Source organism: Chiloscyllium punctatum, chromosome 8, assembly GCF_047496795.1.
Source record: "Chiloscyllium punctatum isolate Juve2018m chromosome 8, sChiPun1.3, whole genome shotgun sequence".
Lineage (NCBI taxonomy): Eukaryota > Metazoa > Chordata > Chondrichthyes > Orectolobiformes > Hemiscylliidae > Chiloscyllium > Chiloscyllium punctatum.
In genome coordinates, this window is record NC_092746.1 from 103,717,645 (window position 1) to 103,736,086 (window position 18,442).

At 39.5% G+C, this 18,442-nt stretch overlaps 1 protein-coding gene across 4 annotated transcripts in view; it reads right to left on the reverse strand.

The window, feature by feature from the left end:
* zmynd11 (zinc finger, MYND-type containing 11) overlaps window positions 1–18,442 on the reverse strand; it is a 193,449-nt gene that overhangs the window by 51,021 nt on the left and 123,986 nt on the right. For all 4 annotated transcript variants that reach the window (XM_072576188.1, XM_072576187.1, XM_072576186.1 and 1 more), the window contains exons 8-10: window positions 12,901–12,956; window positions 11,722–11,799; window positions 6,394–6,512 (exon numbers count right to left, since the gene is read on the reverse strand). In XM_072576188.1, the coding sequence (XP_072432289.1) occupies window positions 6,394–6,512; window positions 11,722–11,799; window positions 12,901–12,956 (253 nt within the window). The remainder of the gene's footprint in view (window positions 1–6,393; window positions 6,513–11,721; window positions 11,800–12,900; window positions 12,957–18,442) is intronic.

Below are 18,442 nucleotides of genomic sequence, written 5' to 3' on the forward strand. Positions count from 1 at the left end.
CCTTGCTTCCACCTTTCTCCAAGAAGTTCCAAAGATTCACAACTCAGAAAAATAATTCCTCACTTTTATCATAAATGGGACACACGTTATCTTTGAACTGTGCCGTCCTGTTTTTACATTCCAACACTGCAACCCCCCACCCACTGCCCGCAATAAACAGTCAATTTGCCATCCTAATCACTTGCGGTTCCTGCATAGTAACACTGAGACTTACACACACCCTGATCTCTTTGTTCCTCAGTCTTCTGCAATCTCTCCCCTTTTAAACAATGTGACGTTTTTCTATACTTCAGGCCAAAGTGGCTTAAAATTCACATTTTCACACATTATACGTCATTCCTACATCTTTGTCCATTCATTTAACCTAACTATATCCATTTGCAAACTATGTCCTCTTCCTATGTACCTTTGTATCATCAGGAAGGTTAGCAACTATGCAAGCCCCATCATCCATTAATGATATGAAGTGTAAATGATGGATGCCCCCAACTATCCAGTTGTAATACCTGCCAACTCAACAGTACAGATTTATACCTACCCTCTGTTTCCTATTAGCCAACCTAATCATGCCAATGTGTTATCCTCTACACTATGAGCTCTTACTTTGCATAGTAACTTTGATGTAACATTATCAAATGCCTTCTGGAAATTTAAGTACATCACACCTCTTTGAAGTAAAAAAAAATTTGGATAAAGAACTCTAATAAATTATTGAAACACAAAATCATGTTGACTCTGATTGCACTAAGATTGTCTAAGTGCCCTTCTATAGCCTCCTTAATAATACAGTAATAGAGATAAACAGCACAGAAACAGACCCTTCAGTCCAACCCGTCCATGCCAACCAGATATCCCAACCCAATCTAGTCCCACCTGCCAGCACCTGGCCCATATCCCTCTGAAACCTTCCTATTCATATACCCATCCAGGTGCCTCTTAAATGTTGCAATTGTACCAGCCTCCACCACTTCCTCTGGTAGCTCATTCCATTCATGCACTACCCTCTGCATGAAAACGTTGCCCTTCAAGTCTCTTTTATATCTTTCCCCTCTCACCCTAAACTTATGTCCTCTAGTTCTAGACTCCCCCACCCCAGGGAAAAGATTTTGTCTATTTATCCTATCCATGCCCCTCATAATTTTGTAAAGTCACCCCTCAGCATCTGATGCGACAGGAAAACAGCCCCAGCTTGTTCAGCCTCTCCCTAAAGCTCAAATCCTCCAACCCTGGCAACATCCTTGCAAATCGTTTCTGAACCCTTTCTAATAGATAAATTTCACTAAAACTGATGTTGAGCTAACCAGCTTACAATTTCCTGTGTTGTGGTCTCCTTTCTTTTTTGAATACACGATTCACATTTGCTGTTTTGGAAAATTAAAGCCATCTTGCTCCCATTCACTTTCTAATTTACAATTATTTTAAACACTGCTCTACAGTGAAGCCAGAGCAAAGTGTTTGTTCAATTCATCCGTTATTGCTTCATTTTCCATTATTAAATTCTCAGATTTTAAGTGAAAACTCGAAATGACAGTAAAAGGGTCCTGATAAATGTGAAAAATGAATCAGGAAGTGGATGATATCAGCTTGGGAGAACAGGCAATTAGCAGTGCTTTTTATGAAGTTGATAAGAGCTTTATATCCTTTGGCGGAGTAGATTTGATTAGATTAATCAACTTAAAGTTAATAATCCTAACCCTCCTTTTTGCTACTGTGGTGCAAAGTGACTGAACACGACATTTTTTCAAAGAAAGTACTTGCATCCTTTATAATTATATAATGACAGAAAAAAATAAAATGCCTAATTAAACCATTCATGATGCCCAAATTTGGTGTCAGCCAAAGTTAGTTCACAAGGATCCAATTTCTGCAAGTGGCAACTAAATAAATCCTCAACTGTCAATACCAGACACCGTACCAGATGAGTAAAATACTTCCCAATTTTGCCTTGCCTAACAATTCTTTTGCACATGGAAGCAGTTTAAAATATTATATTCTGTAGTTATGAATAACAGATTTGGATATAACAGATATACATTATACACTCTGATTCAAGACTCAGCAAGCAGCCACCAGCATAACACTTACTTTTCACTGGGTACCTGTTTCTGAAAAGCTACCATCCAAAATATGGATTACTAAAGTTTGAAACAGAAAATGCTGAAAATGAAACAGTCAATCTGAAATGTCAACCTTTTCTCTCCACAGATGCTGAGACCTACTGAGTTTTTCCAACATTTTTTGCCCTGTTGTTTACTTCTAATTTTCAGTCCCTTATTGTGAAGTCATTGTGTACGTCACATTCTGCTGACTTATTAAATTGGAAACTTCCCTTCAACCTGCTTCCTACTAGCAAGAAAATTAAAAACTACTCCGACAAATCAGCAATCTTTATCAACATAATATCTATCATTGGAGCAACATTATCTATTTTTACGCTTTTCAAGTACATCTTAATGGTTGGTTCACAAACACAAATCTGTGATAATAAATAATAAGTTCAATCCCATTGAACTGGTGGTGGTGGTGGGGGCGGGCGGGGGCGGAGGTTTCAGCAATGCTGCAGGTCCCTTACTCACAAGTGTGTGTCTGCTCAGAAATAAACTCTGAGACGGAGAGAGGGAGCAAGGCAGGTAGAGCAAGGAAAAAGGAAACTTCAGAAAACTCCAAGCCCCAGAGAAGCATTGAATCAATTAATCGAATAATCAATTATCCGAACAAAATATTGCCCATCTCATTCAGGTAATCGAGGTTCCTCTGTATTTACTACCACCACCACCACCCCCCCATTCCTTGTATTTGTAACCTCAAATATCAGTGACTAAACTGCTCTCTATCTCTTTCTCTCCCTTTTTTCTGCATTTTTCACATGCATCCTTCATTTTTCACCTTCACTTTCCTTTTACAAGAATCTAACAATTGCATTCTGCCTACCTTCAGGTAGAGTTCGAATTTTTCATGCACCTTCACTATCTCACTATTTTCTCAAACAGTGGTTTTGCCCATCTGTTCCCAGTTGGATTTTGGAAATCTTGGTATTTGTAATTGCACTCTGTGCTATTATTGGTGATGTTAGAATAATGAATCCTCTCTGACTGCCTGAACTAATTTCTTCCCCTGTCCAAAATCCATGTCATACAGTCTGAACAATATTTCTACTACTGGCAATATTTCTTTCTTTGCTCGCAATTTAGTTTTTTATTCCTTCACTTGGGAATAAGATCTCCGAATTTGTGCATTGATGGATCTGAACTGCTATCGCTACCTGGACGATCACAAAGTTGTGCACTACAAATACAAACCATTACTTTGACAGAGGTGACCACAATGAGAATTCCTTACTTGTCAGAGTGCGCCAAAATTTTCTCTTTTATAGGCATCATAGTTGTACTGCAGGGAGTGACTTACCCATCTCATATACTTTTTTTTAATACTTGCAAAGCGCCCAGCTGTCTCTCCCAACTCACTGCTCATCATCATCAACGTGAAATGTCAAATTTGTCTCTTTCTACAGGTTCATCGAGACATTCTCTGATTTTTGGATAGATTCCCAGCTTCAATAGCATTAGACTTTGTACGAGGTAAGGTGTAGTTCGCTCCAAGCAGTCTATAGGATGAAAAGCAGCTGCTCTTGCATACAGTGGAGCTCCTTTCAGCTCTTTCACAATGTTGCATCAACATAGATCGGTTCCTTCACAATTAAACCAACTATGGCACATTTCTTGCTTCATAGACTTGACCTCCTCAAATAATAGATTTCTGAGATTCCAGATTATTCTGTCATTATACATTAGGATTCATTATTCTAACATCACCAATAATAGCACAGAGTGCAATTACAAATACCAAGATTTCCAAAATCCAACTGAGAACAGATGAAGTGTTGATCATGGAGATTTTAACCTGTAACATTACTGCCCCTGGAGGAGGTCATATCTTAGAGCATCCAATGTATTTAAAATGGACTAAAGTAAATCATTCCACTCAAATTCAAGATGCTATGAATTATTTAAAAATTTACATTTATGAGTTTAAGACACACATTTTAAATTATTTTTGATCCATGGCTCATCAAACAATTTTGAAAGTATCGTCTTACTTCAAAGTGAAAACTATGGGGATAGGTTGGAAGTTCTACCGTAAATTTGTAATGAAAAACCTGCAAGATTAATCACTAACTTTGTTTCACAGCTAGCATATCAAGTATCAGTAGAATGATATTCTACAACTCAAGGAATAATTCCAATCTACAGTAACTGTAAATCTATTGCGTGCTTTTGCTACGGTTCTTCACTTTGGCGAAAAGATAATAAAGAAAAGTAGGTGCAAAACATTTGGGCAGCTACACACATTAATAAGTTCTCAGCTCAACTCAATCTCCCTTTCCTGCCTGCACCCCAATATCCCCATATCCCTCATCACCAAAAATATGACTAATTCAGTCTTGAATATACTTAGTAACCTAACTTGCTCTGCTCTCTAGGGTTGAGAATTTCAAGATGATCCAAAAAAGAAAGTTGCCATCACAGTCTTAAATCAAAACACTTCTTTCTGAAATTATACCTAGTTCAAGCTTCCCTTATGATATGCATCTCAGCATGTCCCATGCCAAGTCCCCTCAGAATCATGTAATTTTCAATAAAATCACCTCTCAATCTTCTAAACTTTAACAAGAGTAGGCTTGACATTTGATCACAAGACCTATATCCCAGGAACCAAGCAAAGGAACCTTCACCTGAACTGCCTTAAGCACAAGTAAATGACTGTCTAAACGAGAAGGCAAAACAGTTTTTCAGTACTCAAGGTGTGCTCACCACACTTTGCATCATCATAGCAAGATTTTACTACTCTTGAACTTCACTCCTTTGCAAATAAAATGCATTTAATATTCAATTAAAAACAGAAAAAGCTGCAGGAAGTTAGCAGGTCTGGAAGCATCTGTGGAAAGAGAAACAGAGTTAACACTTTGAATCCTACATAACTCGTTTTTAAGGCTTGAAATCATGTTGGACTTGAAATGCCAATTCTCTTTCTCTCTCTCCAGATAATGCCAGATCTGTTGAGCTTCTACAGCATTTCTTCTTTTATTTCAGATTTCCAGCATTTGCAGACTGCTTTTATTGCACAGTTAATAAACATATAAATAGAAAGCAGGAATTTTCAGCATTGGTTCGCCTGAGGCCCACTGAAAATGTTACCTAGCAGGGTAACGAAACGTCTGGAAATGAACCTTGCAGCTCAGCGAGCAAACCTTTGTCATAACAAAATGGAACAAATTAGAGGAAACGTACAACACCATTAACAATATCCTGGCAGGTGTAAAATTCATAAAAGAGGAGGGGAATGACAACAGACTTCCATTCCTAAACGTGACAGTTGAACGTACAGTTAACGGAGAGCTTCAAACCAGATTCTACAGAAAAATAACAAACACAAACCAAATGCTTAACTTCAGAAGCAACCATCCCAACACCCACAAAAAGAGCTGCATCAAGACATTATTTCAATGAGCTACATCACACTGCAGTACCCAAAAACTACAACAAGCAGAAGAAAATACCTATACAACATTTTCAAGAAAAAGTGATACCCAATAAACACAATCCACCGATTCCTCAGAAACAATCCCAAACAAGCAGACACAAGGCAACCAAAAACTATACCCACATTACTTTTCATCAAAGATGCATCCGAAATGACTTCCAGACTAGTCAGATCCCTTGGCATCATGGTAGCCCACAAACCTACTAACACACTTAAAACAGACTAATGAAACTAATGGATCCATTAGGTACTACCAGCAAATCTAACATCATTTACAAGATACCATGCAGGGACTGTAAAACAAGCAGGAACCTTGTTGGGCAAACAAGCAGGAACCTTGCCACCAGGATACACGAACACCAACTAGCCACCAAAAGACACGATCTAATATCACTAGTTTTCATCCATACAGACAAAGGAGGACTCCACTTTGACTGGGGCAATACACACACCGTAGGGCAGGCGAAACAAAGACACGCACAAAAATTCTTAGAGGCATGACATTCTAACCAGAACTCCATCAATGAACATATCGATTTAAATCCTATCTACCTTCCCTTGGAAAAAAAACCGGAATTGACATCACCCACCTTAAGAAACCAAGATCTATAAAGAGAGAGGCAGGACATACCACCAGCGCTTCACTGATTATATTACCTAGTATGGTGATGAAATGTCTGAAAACAAATCTTCCAGCTCAGTGAGCTAACTTACATAATAAAATAGGAATTAATACTGTTTGGGAAATAAATAGTCAAGCCTACAAATGAAATACAGAACATTTAATTAGTTGCATACATATTTATTTATTTCAAATTAACACTAGCTATACAAAACTAAGAAGTGTCGTACCTCTGATGATGATGTCCAAAGAAGCGCACATCCACCTGATTGTCTTGGCGTTGCATGACTTTGGCAGGCCAAAACCCAAATCCTTTCATTCGGGCCCACACTAGCTCATGATTGGGAACCTGAGGTGTAAAGGAAATTTCAAAAATGTAATATTTGTTTCAACTTAACAGTCAATTCGTTTGAAACTTATAATTTCACCAAGGGTTATATTGCTCAGAGAATTTCTTTTTAACTATCTTAAAGCAAATCTCTAAAGAGAGAACATTTTATGCAATTTTGCATAGTCACATGCTTGATCCCAGCGCTGCTACTCATAGGTCACAATTTGATCTAAGAGGAGAACTTTACAGTCACTTAACAAATGCAAATACAAAAAAGTAAGATCTCTCCACAGCTTCCATTAAAAGATCATTATCATACGTTTAAGTCACCTGCATGCTACCAAGGTTTGGATAAGCAAAGGCTTCTCTAAGCTGAAGATCAAACAAACTCTTTGGTTGCAAAGAACTAAGTCCTGCGCCATCAGTCTCAGTGGCTGCCATGTCAAGTTAAACTGGGATGCACATATCGCTGACATCCTAACCAAATCAGGACTGAGTTTCCTCACTCACATCCACAATTTAACATATTTCTCCTTCTGCCTTTTTCACTATTGCCTCTTTATTTCCTATCTTGCCACTGCAATTGTATTCTTTAGTTTTAAACTAATAAATAAAATATATAAAAATTTTACTCAATTTTTATTAAATATATTTTCCTTTTGTTTTCCTGTTAATCAGTACGTCTTATCCAGTGATGTTAAAACTCTTGATGCTTCTTAAGACCTATCAAGCCTTTTTTTTTAAAAAAAAGAGGCAGGAACAACTTCTTCTTTACTTTTAAATGGCCTTGACTTTGCAGAAAACCTGATTTACAGTACAACTCCAAAGTAACTCACCTCCTGACTTCTTAAAGTCTGCCCATCATTTATAAGGCACAATCTGAAGTGTGAAGGAATAACCCCCCCCCCCCCCCCTCACCCCCGTCCTTCCCTGGATAAGTGTAGTACCAACAACACTAAATGAATTTGGCACCATCCAGAGTGAGGCAGCCTACTTCATTGACATTACATCTATCACTGTAAAATATCATTCCTTCCACTGGTAGCAGTGTGCACACTATGTACAGGATGCACTACATCAATTCACCAAGACTCCTTCACAGTACGTTCCAAACCCAAGACATCTACCAGCTAGATGAACAAGTGTAGATGTATTAGATCACCACCACCTGCAGGTATCTTCCTGCCCACACCACACACCTGACTTGGAACATCCCAGTGAACAAAACAACAAAACAAAATACAAATACTGAAGATTCATGCCCTTGTGTCAAAGGCAGAATAGATAAAATCAGTGATCTTTGAATACATCCCAAACAATGACTACGAACAGATATATATCCTCATCATTTACTGCAAATTATCAACAAAAAATAATCAGTAAATTTTGATAATTGGTCCATAAGTTAAATTCCTTCCCTCACACTTCAATGAGAAAAATCTTTGTCCATAACATGTTGGAAGTGCAAGCTAATAATGATGGAGCTGGGACCAACTGTTATTAACCTGTAACATTTAAACACTGAGAAAGAAGATGGGGATGACAGAAGGAAACAGAACAACTTCGAGAAAGAAAGAGATAGATTGGGCTAAGAAAGGATGAAAAAATAAATAGAAAGAAGCTATAAAATTTTAAAATTGTTAAACCACCAAGAACAATTAATATTTACAGAGTTGAGATTCCACAGTATCCCCCCCTAGCAAGTCCACACTGACTCTCCGATGAGCATCCCACCCAGACCCACCTTACTGCATTTCCCATGGCTAATCTAGCTAATCTATACATTCCTAGACACTATGGGCAATTTAGCATGGCAAATCCACCTAACCTAACAATTCTAAATTTCTGTCAGTACTTTAATTTATTGTTATTGTGCAAATGCAGACATTGCTCGAAATTCATGGAAAGGCTGATGGTCAGTTCTCTTCTTTCCCTCAATTAAGAAATGGACCTATCCACACATCAGATCCATACCACTGTTGTTCCTTCCTTCTATTCCATTTAATATAGGGGTTGTCAACCTTTTTGCTTCCGAGGTTCAGCTGAAACTGCACCCCCCACCCCCAACATACCCATTTCCATGATACAAGTATTTACAGACCTCTTAATAACATTACAGAAACATCCTTTATATATTACATTTGATACACAAGTAAACATTTACAACTTTTGTTTTACTTACTTAATATAAAATTGTTTGGCGCTGAGCACCAAAGTCAATGCCAGTGCTGGAAATACTCAGCAGGTCAAGCAACATTTGGGCAGAGAATGAGACAAAGTTAACATCTTAAGGCCAATGGTCCTTCAGCAGAAATGGTCAGTCATCAAGCTGAAGTGTTAACTTCAGTTCTCTCTCCATCTGCTGAGTGTTTTCCAATATTTTCTTTCTTTCAGTTCAAATTTCTAGTATCTGCGGTGTTTTGTTTGATTGCATGCAAGACGCTAAAGCTGCAATAGTCTCTCAGCAAGAACAATTGCACAGACACTAATTAGACATCAAGATATCTCAATATTCTGGAGATGATTCATACTGGACTTCAAATGTTAATTCTGTTTCTCTGAAGTTGCCAGAACTGCTAAGTTTCTCCAGCATTCTCTGTGCTTGTTTCCGATTTTCACCATCTGCAATATTTTGCTTTTATTACGTTTTCCATGTTGTCGATGAGGGAAATGCTTTGACAGCTTCCTCAAAACTATTTGAATGATTTGTCTACCCTTCGGAATTCCTAGAATGAGGGCCAGATGTATGGAATCCTCACATGTGCAAACATTTGGCAGCTTCTTCTAAATTCAGAGGATGTGGGTATTACTAGCTGGATCAACATTTATTAACCATCTGTAGTTGCCTTTGAGAAGATGGTTGTGAGCTGCCTTCCTGAACTGCCGTAGCCCATGTATTATAGGTAGGCCCACTGCCATGAAGGAGGCAGATCGAGGAGTTTGACCCAGCGATACTGAAGGAACAGAGATATATTTTTAAGTCAGGCTGATAAGTGGTTTGGAGGGGAACTACAATTGGTCATCGTCCCATCTATTTGCTGTCCTGTCCTTCTGGATGGTAGAAATTGAGTTTTGAAGGTGCTGACTGAGGATCTTTGGTGACTTTCTGCAGTGTATCTTGTCGATAGTACACACTGCTGCTACTGAGTGTCAGTGATGGAGGGATTGGATGCTTGTAGATGTAGTGCCAAGCAAGTATGCTGCTTTGTCCTGGATGGTGTCAAGCTTGAGTGCTGTTGGGGCCCCAATCATCCAGGCAAGTGGGGAGTATTCCACACACTCCAGACTTGTGCTTTATAATGGTGGACCGACTTTGGGGCGTCAGAAGGTGAACTATCCACAGCAGTATTCTGACCTGATCTTGCAGTCCATGTGTTTACGTGGCGAGTTCAGTTACGTTTCAGGTTAATCACATTGATAGAGGGAATTTCGGTGATGTTAAGGTCATTGAACATTGGGGGAAATATTGGATTCTCAAATTGCTTATTGCCCGGCACTTGTGGTACGAATGTTAATTGCCACTCGTCAGACAAACCTGAATGTTGTGCAAGCCCATTTGGAAACCGGCTGATTCAGTACTCTTAGGGATATGAACTTTGGACAGTCAGTGAATGTCAGCATTTCAGACCTTAAAATCCTTATGATGGAGGGAAGATGAAGCAGCTGAAAATGGTTAGGCCTTGTAAACAGACTTTAAGGACAAGCTGGAATCCAGTTGGGGTCGCAGATCTTTCTTGTTTTTCATCCATTTGATTGCTTGCAAAAGCTCACAACTGACAGGTGGTTTAATCATGGATCCTCCACAGTAATGGGAGACAGACTGGACAGCATCAACTGCCACTGTGGATTCATACTTGAAAGGCTGTCAAAAGCATTCTTTCCAGCATTAATGAATAGCACTAGCATCCTTAAAATGAAACACCATTCTCTGAGTGAAAGGGATTTTGCTTTAACCATTTAATATTGATATTTTGGAAATGATAGTTTTGAAAAAGCTTCACGTCATGACAGTCAACATATTATTGGATCGGTCAGCCTTACGTTTCTTATCCCATCATCTTGTTCTTTCAGATCTGACTCTGGACATCAGTCTTTGGCTAGTGGAATGCTTCCTTCCTGATTTAAGATCTTGGATTTTTCTGCCAGGTAATGAAGATTGCACATTTTTATTCTGGAAAGTTATGTACTTTAGTATCATTATTTGCATCAAATGTGGTCTTGATGATGATGACAGTCAAGCCTATTTGATCCCACCATTCTGGAATTAAGTTTGATAAGTGAATATTTTCTAAACTGGCAGTGACATGCATTTGAAAATTCCTCTCTTTGGCAGGGCTGCTTTAAGGCTGAGTCAGTGGTCTATCTTCTCTTAGATTTTTCATCCATAAGTTTTCAAAGGCACAAAAGGTATTAGCAAGTGTATTATGTATAATCCTGTTTAACATTTTAGTGACAATTTTTATATCGCACTTATAAATTTTTGGCAATTAAAATACAACTTGAGAGATCATTTTGAATATTGTATATAGGAAATTATTTTTAATTTTTATTGAAATATCACTTGCATTAAAAAATGGCAAAGAACACTGCCCTTCTGGTTGTGTGGTATTCATTTGATGAGGGTATATGAGGTATAAGGCTGTTTTTTCTCAAATAAACAAACTAATGCATAGGCAGCAAGATTCCAGCAGGTGTGAATCCATGAAACAACACAAATATTTATACTCTCAATCAGAAAAATCACACAAGGCAGCATGCATAGGGATGCACTGACCTTGGCATTTAAATACACAATCACAACATGTCACAGATTAAATCTATGGTCCATTCAACTCTAACTTGAGTGTGAATTTTATCACAGACAAAGAGAAACAAAGAAAATAAGAGTTAAAGGGATGCAATGCTCCCATATATAATTAATTGGATGTGTGAATTCAGTTGCAACTTAATGTAGGCTCTCCTGCAAATGTGTTCAGAGTTTAGAACAGGTTAGCACTCTCATTCGAGTGCAAGAAATTGAAAATGTTGCATGATGGGAGTAGCACATACTTTTTTGACTTTGAACGCAAGTCCCATTTTTGGGTAGCATAGAATGAGTTTGACCAGAACCACAATGTGTTTAAATTATTCAGTAATGACAAAAGTAGGAATATGGTCCATTCTCCAACACTGATATGTCACAATGAGAATGTAAATTTCAAAAATAGGAATTTATTTACACACTTACACAAGGATAGCAGAACCAGTTCTCAGGTCGTGAATTGGACAAGTAGAAACAGTTCTTGCACAGCTGAAGTTCTGCCAACTAGAAGACAAAATGAAGTGCTAGCAGCAGGTGAAATGAAGTTGATTTAAATTTGAAACACAATCAATTTGCATTTAGAGTTCCTGAAATGTTACATTTCCTTGTCATACTTAGATTATTAATAAATTAATTGCTCCTTACAAACACTCTCCATCTTCCAAACAGCATCGAAAATGATTTTGCAGTATTTTTTGTATCGGATCACAAATTTAAAAAGTTTACAAGAAAATAAAAAAGCTGAAGGAAACCTTCTTATATTGCTAAAAAGAAATCTTTTGCCAAAATGTAGAGCACTTATCGGGAGAAATGTAAAAGTGGCAACTTCCAAATGATCCACACTACAGGAAGAATAGATGTCATTTGTTGGCAAGTTGGTTTTTGGCTGAGACGTTGCCATGGAAAAAGTAATGGGAATTAATAGGTTCCCCAAACTCCCAGCTAATACAAAATAAAAGCACAAGACTCAAATATATTCCACCTGTTTGCAGAAAACAGGACCCTATGCCTGAAATGATGCAATTTCTAGCCAGCGTAAAGGAGACTGAATACCTTAAACTCATGGTTAGTTTAGCTGGTAGCACACTTGTAACTGTTCAACAAGTATTGCCCACAGAATTGCATCTAACAGGAGATGGTTTCTTTCAGATTTTGCATGTGCAAGCTGGTGGAGTACAGTCTGTACTCTGTAGTTACTAGGTTTTACTGGGTGTAGAACCTGCAGATTCTTCAATGATTTTAAAGTAAGTCAAGTTGGCATATTCTGGAGATTAAGCTGTGTTGAAGCAAATGCCAATAGGTACTCACCTAAATCTACCTGTACTTAGTGTGGAATGCATACAATTTAAAATGGCTCTAATATAAACAATGCTGTGGCTGCACTGGGAATAGATGAGGCATGATGAGAACCATTCTAGTTAAAAGATTCCAGAGTCAATCTAAAACTATATTTTTTACATTACTATAGCAAGCACCAATACTGGCTCCTAAGGTTTAGTGGCTGCATTGTATAACCACTTCTGATAGAGGTGGCTCTAACTGTAGCTATTGAGTTTGACTAGTAAGTTGTAGCATTGGTAATTGACTTTAGATTTCATAGCTTACCTCATGGCAAGTGTCTTTAAAAAGAGCCCTGGCTACTTCTGCCTGGTCACTATCAGCTGCCAAAAAAAAAGAATGATGTAACTAAAAAATAATTACACCATCAACTATTGAAAGATAGAAGCGAGACATTATTTACTATAACGTACAAGTGATAGGAGGGAACGTGGTTGCAAAATATTAATCAGGATGAAACAGCCATATCTCAATGGTAGCATGCCTATCTCAGAATCAGAAAAATCTTGGGTTCAAGCCTCACTTGAGCTCTCAAGCAGATATTTCAGTGGAAAACTGAATTTTATACAGTCATATAGCATGAAATGAGACCCATTGGTCAGAATTAAAAGAACTATCTTAGTGCCCTGGCTAATATTTCTCCTTCAGTAACAACACCGAAAGCAGATAACTCATGTGCAAATTGGTTGTAGTCCCGTACATGACCAGTTATTACATTTTAAATGTAATTAATTGTCTTAAAGTGCATTGGAACATCCCAAAGCTCTCTCGTCTTTTTAAAAAAGTAGTCAGATTTTGAAATGACGATACAAACTTGATGCAAATGCCTTAATGCACAGAAAAAAAACCAGGAATTCTTACTAAAATGGGAAATCAAAATATGATTGCAGTAACAAACATAGCAGCATATGGCACAGCAAATGTAATAAGCAACTAAATGATGGGTACTAAACTTTCAACATCTTTGGGAAAGTGTGAAGGAAAAGAGAGAAGAGTTAGAGGCTTAAAGCCTGCTGCAGAATAAGTTAGGAACCAAACTGATTTATTATGGATTGAGTGCAGAGATAGGTGATCAGTCACAGTGAAATTATAAAAGCCATCTAACAAAAGAAAGGAAATGGAAATTAAATTTCTAGATTTAGAGGTGCGAACAGTTATAATTAAAACTGAAAAGGTACTACAGTATCTTAGCAGACTCAATAAGTACTTCTAATCAATAGAATACAACAGTAAACTGCCAAAAATGAGAGAAAAATCCACAATTTAAAGGCCATGTGGAGAAAATTGAAAAGATTGTGCACCACTGCCAGGAATCGGAATCTGAGAGATGAATTTATGAAAGCATAACAGTGCTAGTGCTAATCTAGAAAATTAATTTTAAAAATTACAGGGAGGAACAGGGTTCAAACTGAAAAGATATGATATTTAGATCAAAATTGGGAAATTCTTGTTAACATGAAGCAAGATTAACTGGTGGGATTAATTTAAAGGTACAGTAATGAATGCCGAAATCTTGAAATAATTCAAGAAACAAGTGGATACTACAATTGGATGATGTTGGTGCATTATAACTGGATGACGTTCCACTATAATTATTGTGTGTACAGCCAAGTCTACTTAGGTATAATGCAAATATTTATTTTCAAATCTGCTAATGAAGATCATACATGCTGCTATTCTTCTCATAATAAACATCTACATAATGTTTTCCCTGACACACTTCTGTCCCAATGATCTATTTGTAATGCTCTGTATTGTAAAATGAAGGTGCAAGTGCAGATTGATTATGGATTTAAAATTGAAAAGACTCAGGATGATGAAACTACTTGTAGTTCAATCCTCATTGCTGCTGAGAGCTTTTCAAAAGGATTAGATGATCTGATTCAAAGTAGAAAGAAACTGTTTTCTGCAGAGTACCCTTAAGTGTACCTGCTTAGGACATTTGATGGGGTGAAGCTTATGAATCCATGACTGTGTGTTTGATTTAGCTACAAGGAATTAACAAAAATATCAGTCAAGATGCTCTAAACACTGGTTTCACGAACAGACAGCTGCTGGCAAAACTGGTCAATTTTCCTTTGCTTCACTAATTTCTTGCAGAGCACACAAAGTGCAGTTCCATTAGTAGAATCCATGGTTCTGATTTGATTTGAATATTATTGTCACATGTACTTAGATACAGTGAAAAGTTTTGTTTGGTGTGCAGTACAGGCAGTTCATACCATAAAAATGTACAGAGCGAAAAATACGTGATAGCTGCAGAGAAGATGCACAAACAGCAGGATTAACATCAACTTTATAATTTGAGGGGTCCATTCAGAAGTCTAATAAAAGCAGGGAAGAAGCTGTTCTTGAATCTGTTGGTACACTTGTTTAAGCTTTTGCATTTTCTGCCCAGTGGAAGAGGTTGAAAGAGATTATAACTGGGGTGGGTAAACTGGTTGGAACAAATATCCTGATGAATTGAATAACTCACACAGTAAATAGGGCTTTAATAAAGGGACAGGTGGCAACATTCTTGAGGGATAAATTTAACCATAGTAAGTGAAACATCAATACTCCAAAGCATAGCATTTTAGATAACAAGAAACAGGAAGGAAAAATGGGAGTAAGGAGGCGCAGGTTCAAATCCCATTCTGACAGCTGATGGAATTAAAATTCAATCAATAAATCCAGAATATGAAAACTAGTTTCAGTAATGACGACCTTGGAATGATAACTGATTGCTGTAATAGCCTATCTGGTTCACTAATGTCCTTTAAAGAAGGAAATCTGCTTTCCCTGCCTGGTCTGATCTATATTCAACTCCAGACTCTCAGCAGTGTGGCTGATTCTGAACCGCCTCTTAACAAGTCATTCAGTTCTAAGGAAATTAAGGGTGATAAATAAATTGCACAAAAGCATTTAAAACACAATTCTGGGGTGTTTGGTATGGTTGTGGAAGTACATAGGTGACTGCTACTACTCTCCACCTGAATGATTCTACTGCAAATAGGAAAGAACCCTCAAGACAAGACTGAATTTTGAAATGAGCTGCTGGTTCATGATTTCTCTGCATTTTCACTCTACCTCAAACATGGCCTTGCTTTTGAAGAAGATCACACCATTTTTGGATTGGTTGTGTCAGGCACAAAATCAAAGTGAAGCCTTCAAAGTTTGCTTTGCAGCACTCCCTTTGACTATAATGAAAACACACTCAAGGTCTGCTTAACAGATACACTCTGGCAAACAAGAGGCAGCATCCAGAAAATAAAATAGATACAGGAGCAGAATTAAGCCATTCAGCCCATTGAATCATGGCTGATATGTTTTTCAACCCTGTTCTCCTGGTTTTTCCCCATAACCCTCAATCCCCTTACCAATCAAAAACCTATCCATCCGTCTAAAAGACACTAAATTACTTGACCGCCCCAGCCCTCTGAGGCAATGGGTTCCAGAGTCACGACTCTCTGGCTGAAGAAACTCCTCCTCATCTCAATTCTGAAGGGTTTCCCCTTCACCCTGAGTTTGTGCTTCCTTGGATCCCAGTCTCTCCCATTAGTGGAAACGTCGCAAGGTCCACTCTATCCAGGGCTCTCAGTATCCTGCAAGTTTCAATCAAATCCCCCTCTATCAAGTACAAGCCTCAAGTCCTCAACCATTCCTCTTATGACGAGCCCAAAATACCCAAGATCATTCTTGTAAAACTCCTCTGGGTTCCCTCCAACTCCACCACATCTTTCCTCAGATACCGGGCCCAAAACTGCTCACAATGTTCCAAATGTGGTCTGACCAGATCTTTATATAACCTCAGCAGTACATTTCTGAATGGGTGCAAACTGACAGTGGAGAAGGTTCAGCACGACCTGGATGCTCCTGTGCAACCTAGTCACAAAGTAAGCATTCACAAGTGCAGTAAGCAGTAAAGGAGGCAGGTTGTATGTTGGCCTTCATTGCAAGAGGATTTTATGTTTTGCTGCAATTATACAGGGCATTGGTGAGGCCATACCTGAAATACTGGGCGCAGTTTTAGCCTCCTTATCTGAGGAAGAATTTCTTGCTCTTTAGGGAGTGCAGCATAGGTTTACCAAATTGAATCCTGGGATGGCAGGACTAATGTACGAACAGAGATTGGGTTGATTAGGATCGTATTCAGTGTGTTTAGAAGAATGAGGGGGAATCATAAAAACCTATTAAATTCTCACAAGACTAGACAGGTTAGATGTAAGGGATTAGAGGTGCTGGAAGAGCACAGCAGTTCAGGCAGCATCCAAGTAGCTTCGAAATCGATGTTTCGGGCAAAAGCCCTTCATCAGGAATAAAGGCAGTGAGCCTGAAGCGTGGAGAGATAAGCGAGAGGAGGGTGGAGGTGGCGAGAAAGTAGCATAGAGTACAATGGGTGAGTGGGGGAGGGGATGAAGGTGATAGGTCAAGGAGGAGAGGGTGGAGTGGATAGGTGGAAAAGAAGATAGGCAAGTAGGACAAGTCCGGACAAGTCAAGGGGACAGTTACTGAGCTGGAAGTTTAGAACTAGGGTGAGGTGGGGAAAGGGGAAATGAGGAAACTGTTGAAGTCCACATTGATGCCTTGGGGTTGAAGTATTCCGAGGCGGAAGATGAGGCGTTCTTCCTCCAGGTGTCTGGTGGTGAGGGAGCGGCGGTGAAGGAGGCCCAGGACCTCCATGTCCTCGGCAGAGTAAGAGGGGGAGTTGAAATGTTGGGCCACAGGGCGGTGTGGTTGATTGGTGCGGGTGTCCCGGAGATGTCCCCTAAAGCGCTCTGCTAGGAGGCGCCCAGTCTCCCCAATGTAGAGGAGACCGCATCGGGAGCAACGGATACAATAAATGATATTAGTGGATGTGCAAGTAAAACTTTGATGGATGTGGAAGGCTCCTTTAGGGCCTTGGATAGAGGTGAGGGCGCAGGTTTTACAGTTCCTGCGATGGCAGGGGAAAGTGCCAGGATTGGAGGGTGGGTTGTTTGGGGGCGTGGACCTGACCAGGTAATCGCGGAGGGAACGGTCTTTGCGGAAGACGGAAAGGGGTGGAGAGGGAAATATATCCCTGGTAGTGGAGTCTGTTTGGAGGTGGCGGAAATGTCAGCAGATGATTTGGTTTATGCGAAGGTTGGTAGGGTGGAAGGTGAGCACCAGGGGCGTCCTGTCCTTGTTATGGTTGGAGGGGTGGGGTCTGAGGGCGGAGGTGCGGGATGGAGACGAGATGCGTTGGAGGGCATCTTTAACAACGTGGGAAGGGAAATTGCGGTCTCTAAAGAAGGAGGCCATCTGGTGTGTTCTGTGGTGGAACTGGTCCTCCTGGGAGCAGATCCGGCGGAGGCGGAGGAATTGGGAATACGGGATGACATTTTTGCAAGGCCCCACCCCTCCAACCGTAACAAAGACAGAACGCCCCTGGTGCTCACCTTCCACCCTACCAACCTTCGCATAAACCAAATCATCCACCGACATTTCTGCCACCTCTAAACAGACCCCACTACCAGGGATATATTTCCCTCCCGACCCCTTTCCGCCTTCCGCAAAGACCATTCCCTCCGTGACTACCTGGTCAGGTCCACGCCGCCAAACAACCCACCCTCCCATCCTGGCGCTTTCCCCTGCCACCGCAGGAACTGTCAAACCTACGCCCACACCTCCTCCCTCACCTCTATCCAAGGCCCTAAAGGTGCCTTCCACATCCATCAAAGTTTTACTTGCACATCCACTAATATCATTTATTGTATCCGTTGCTCCCGATGCGGTCTCCTCTACATTGGGGAGACTGGGCGCCTCCTAGCAGAGTACTTTAGGGAACATCTCCGGGACACCCGTACCA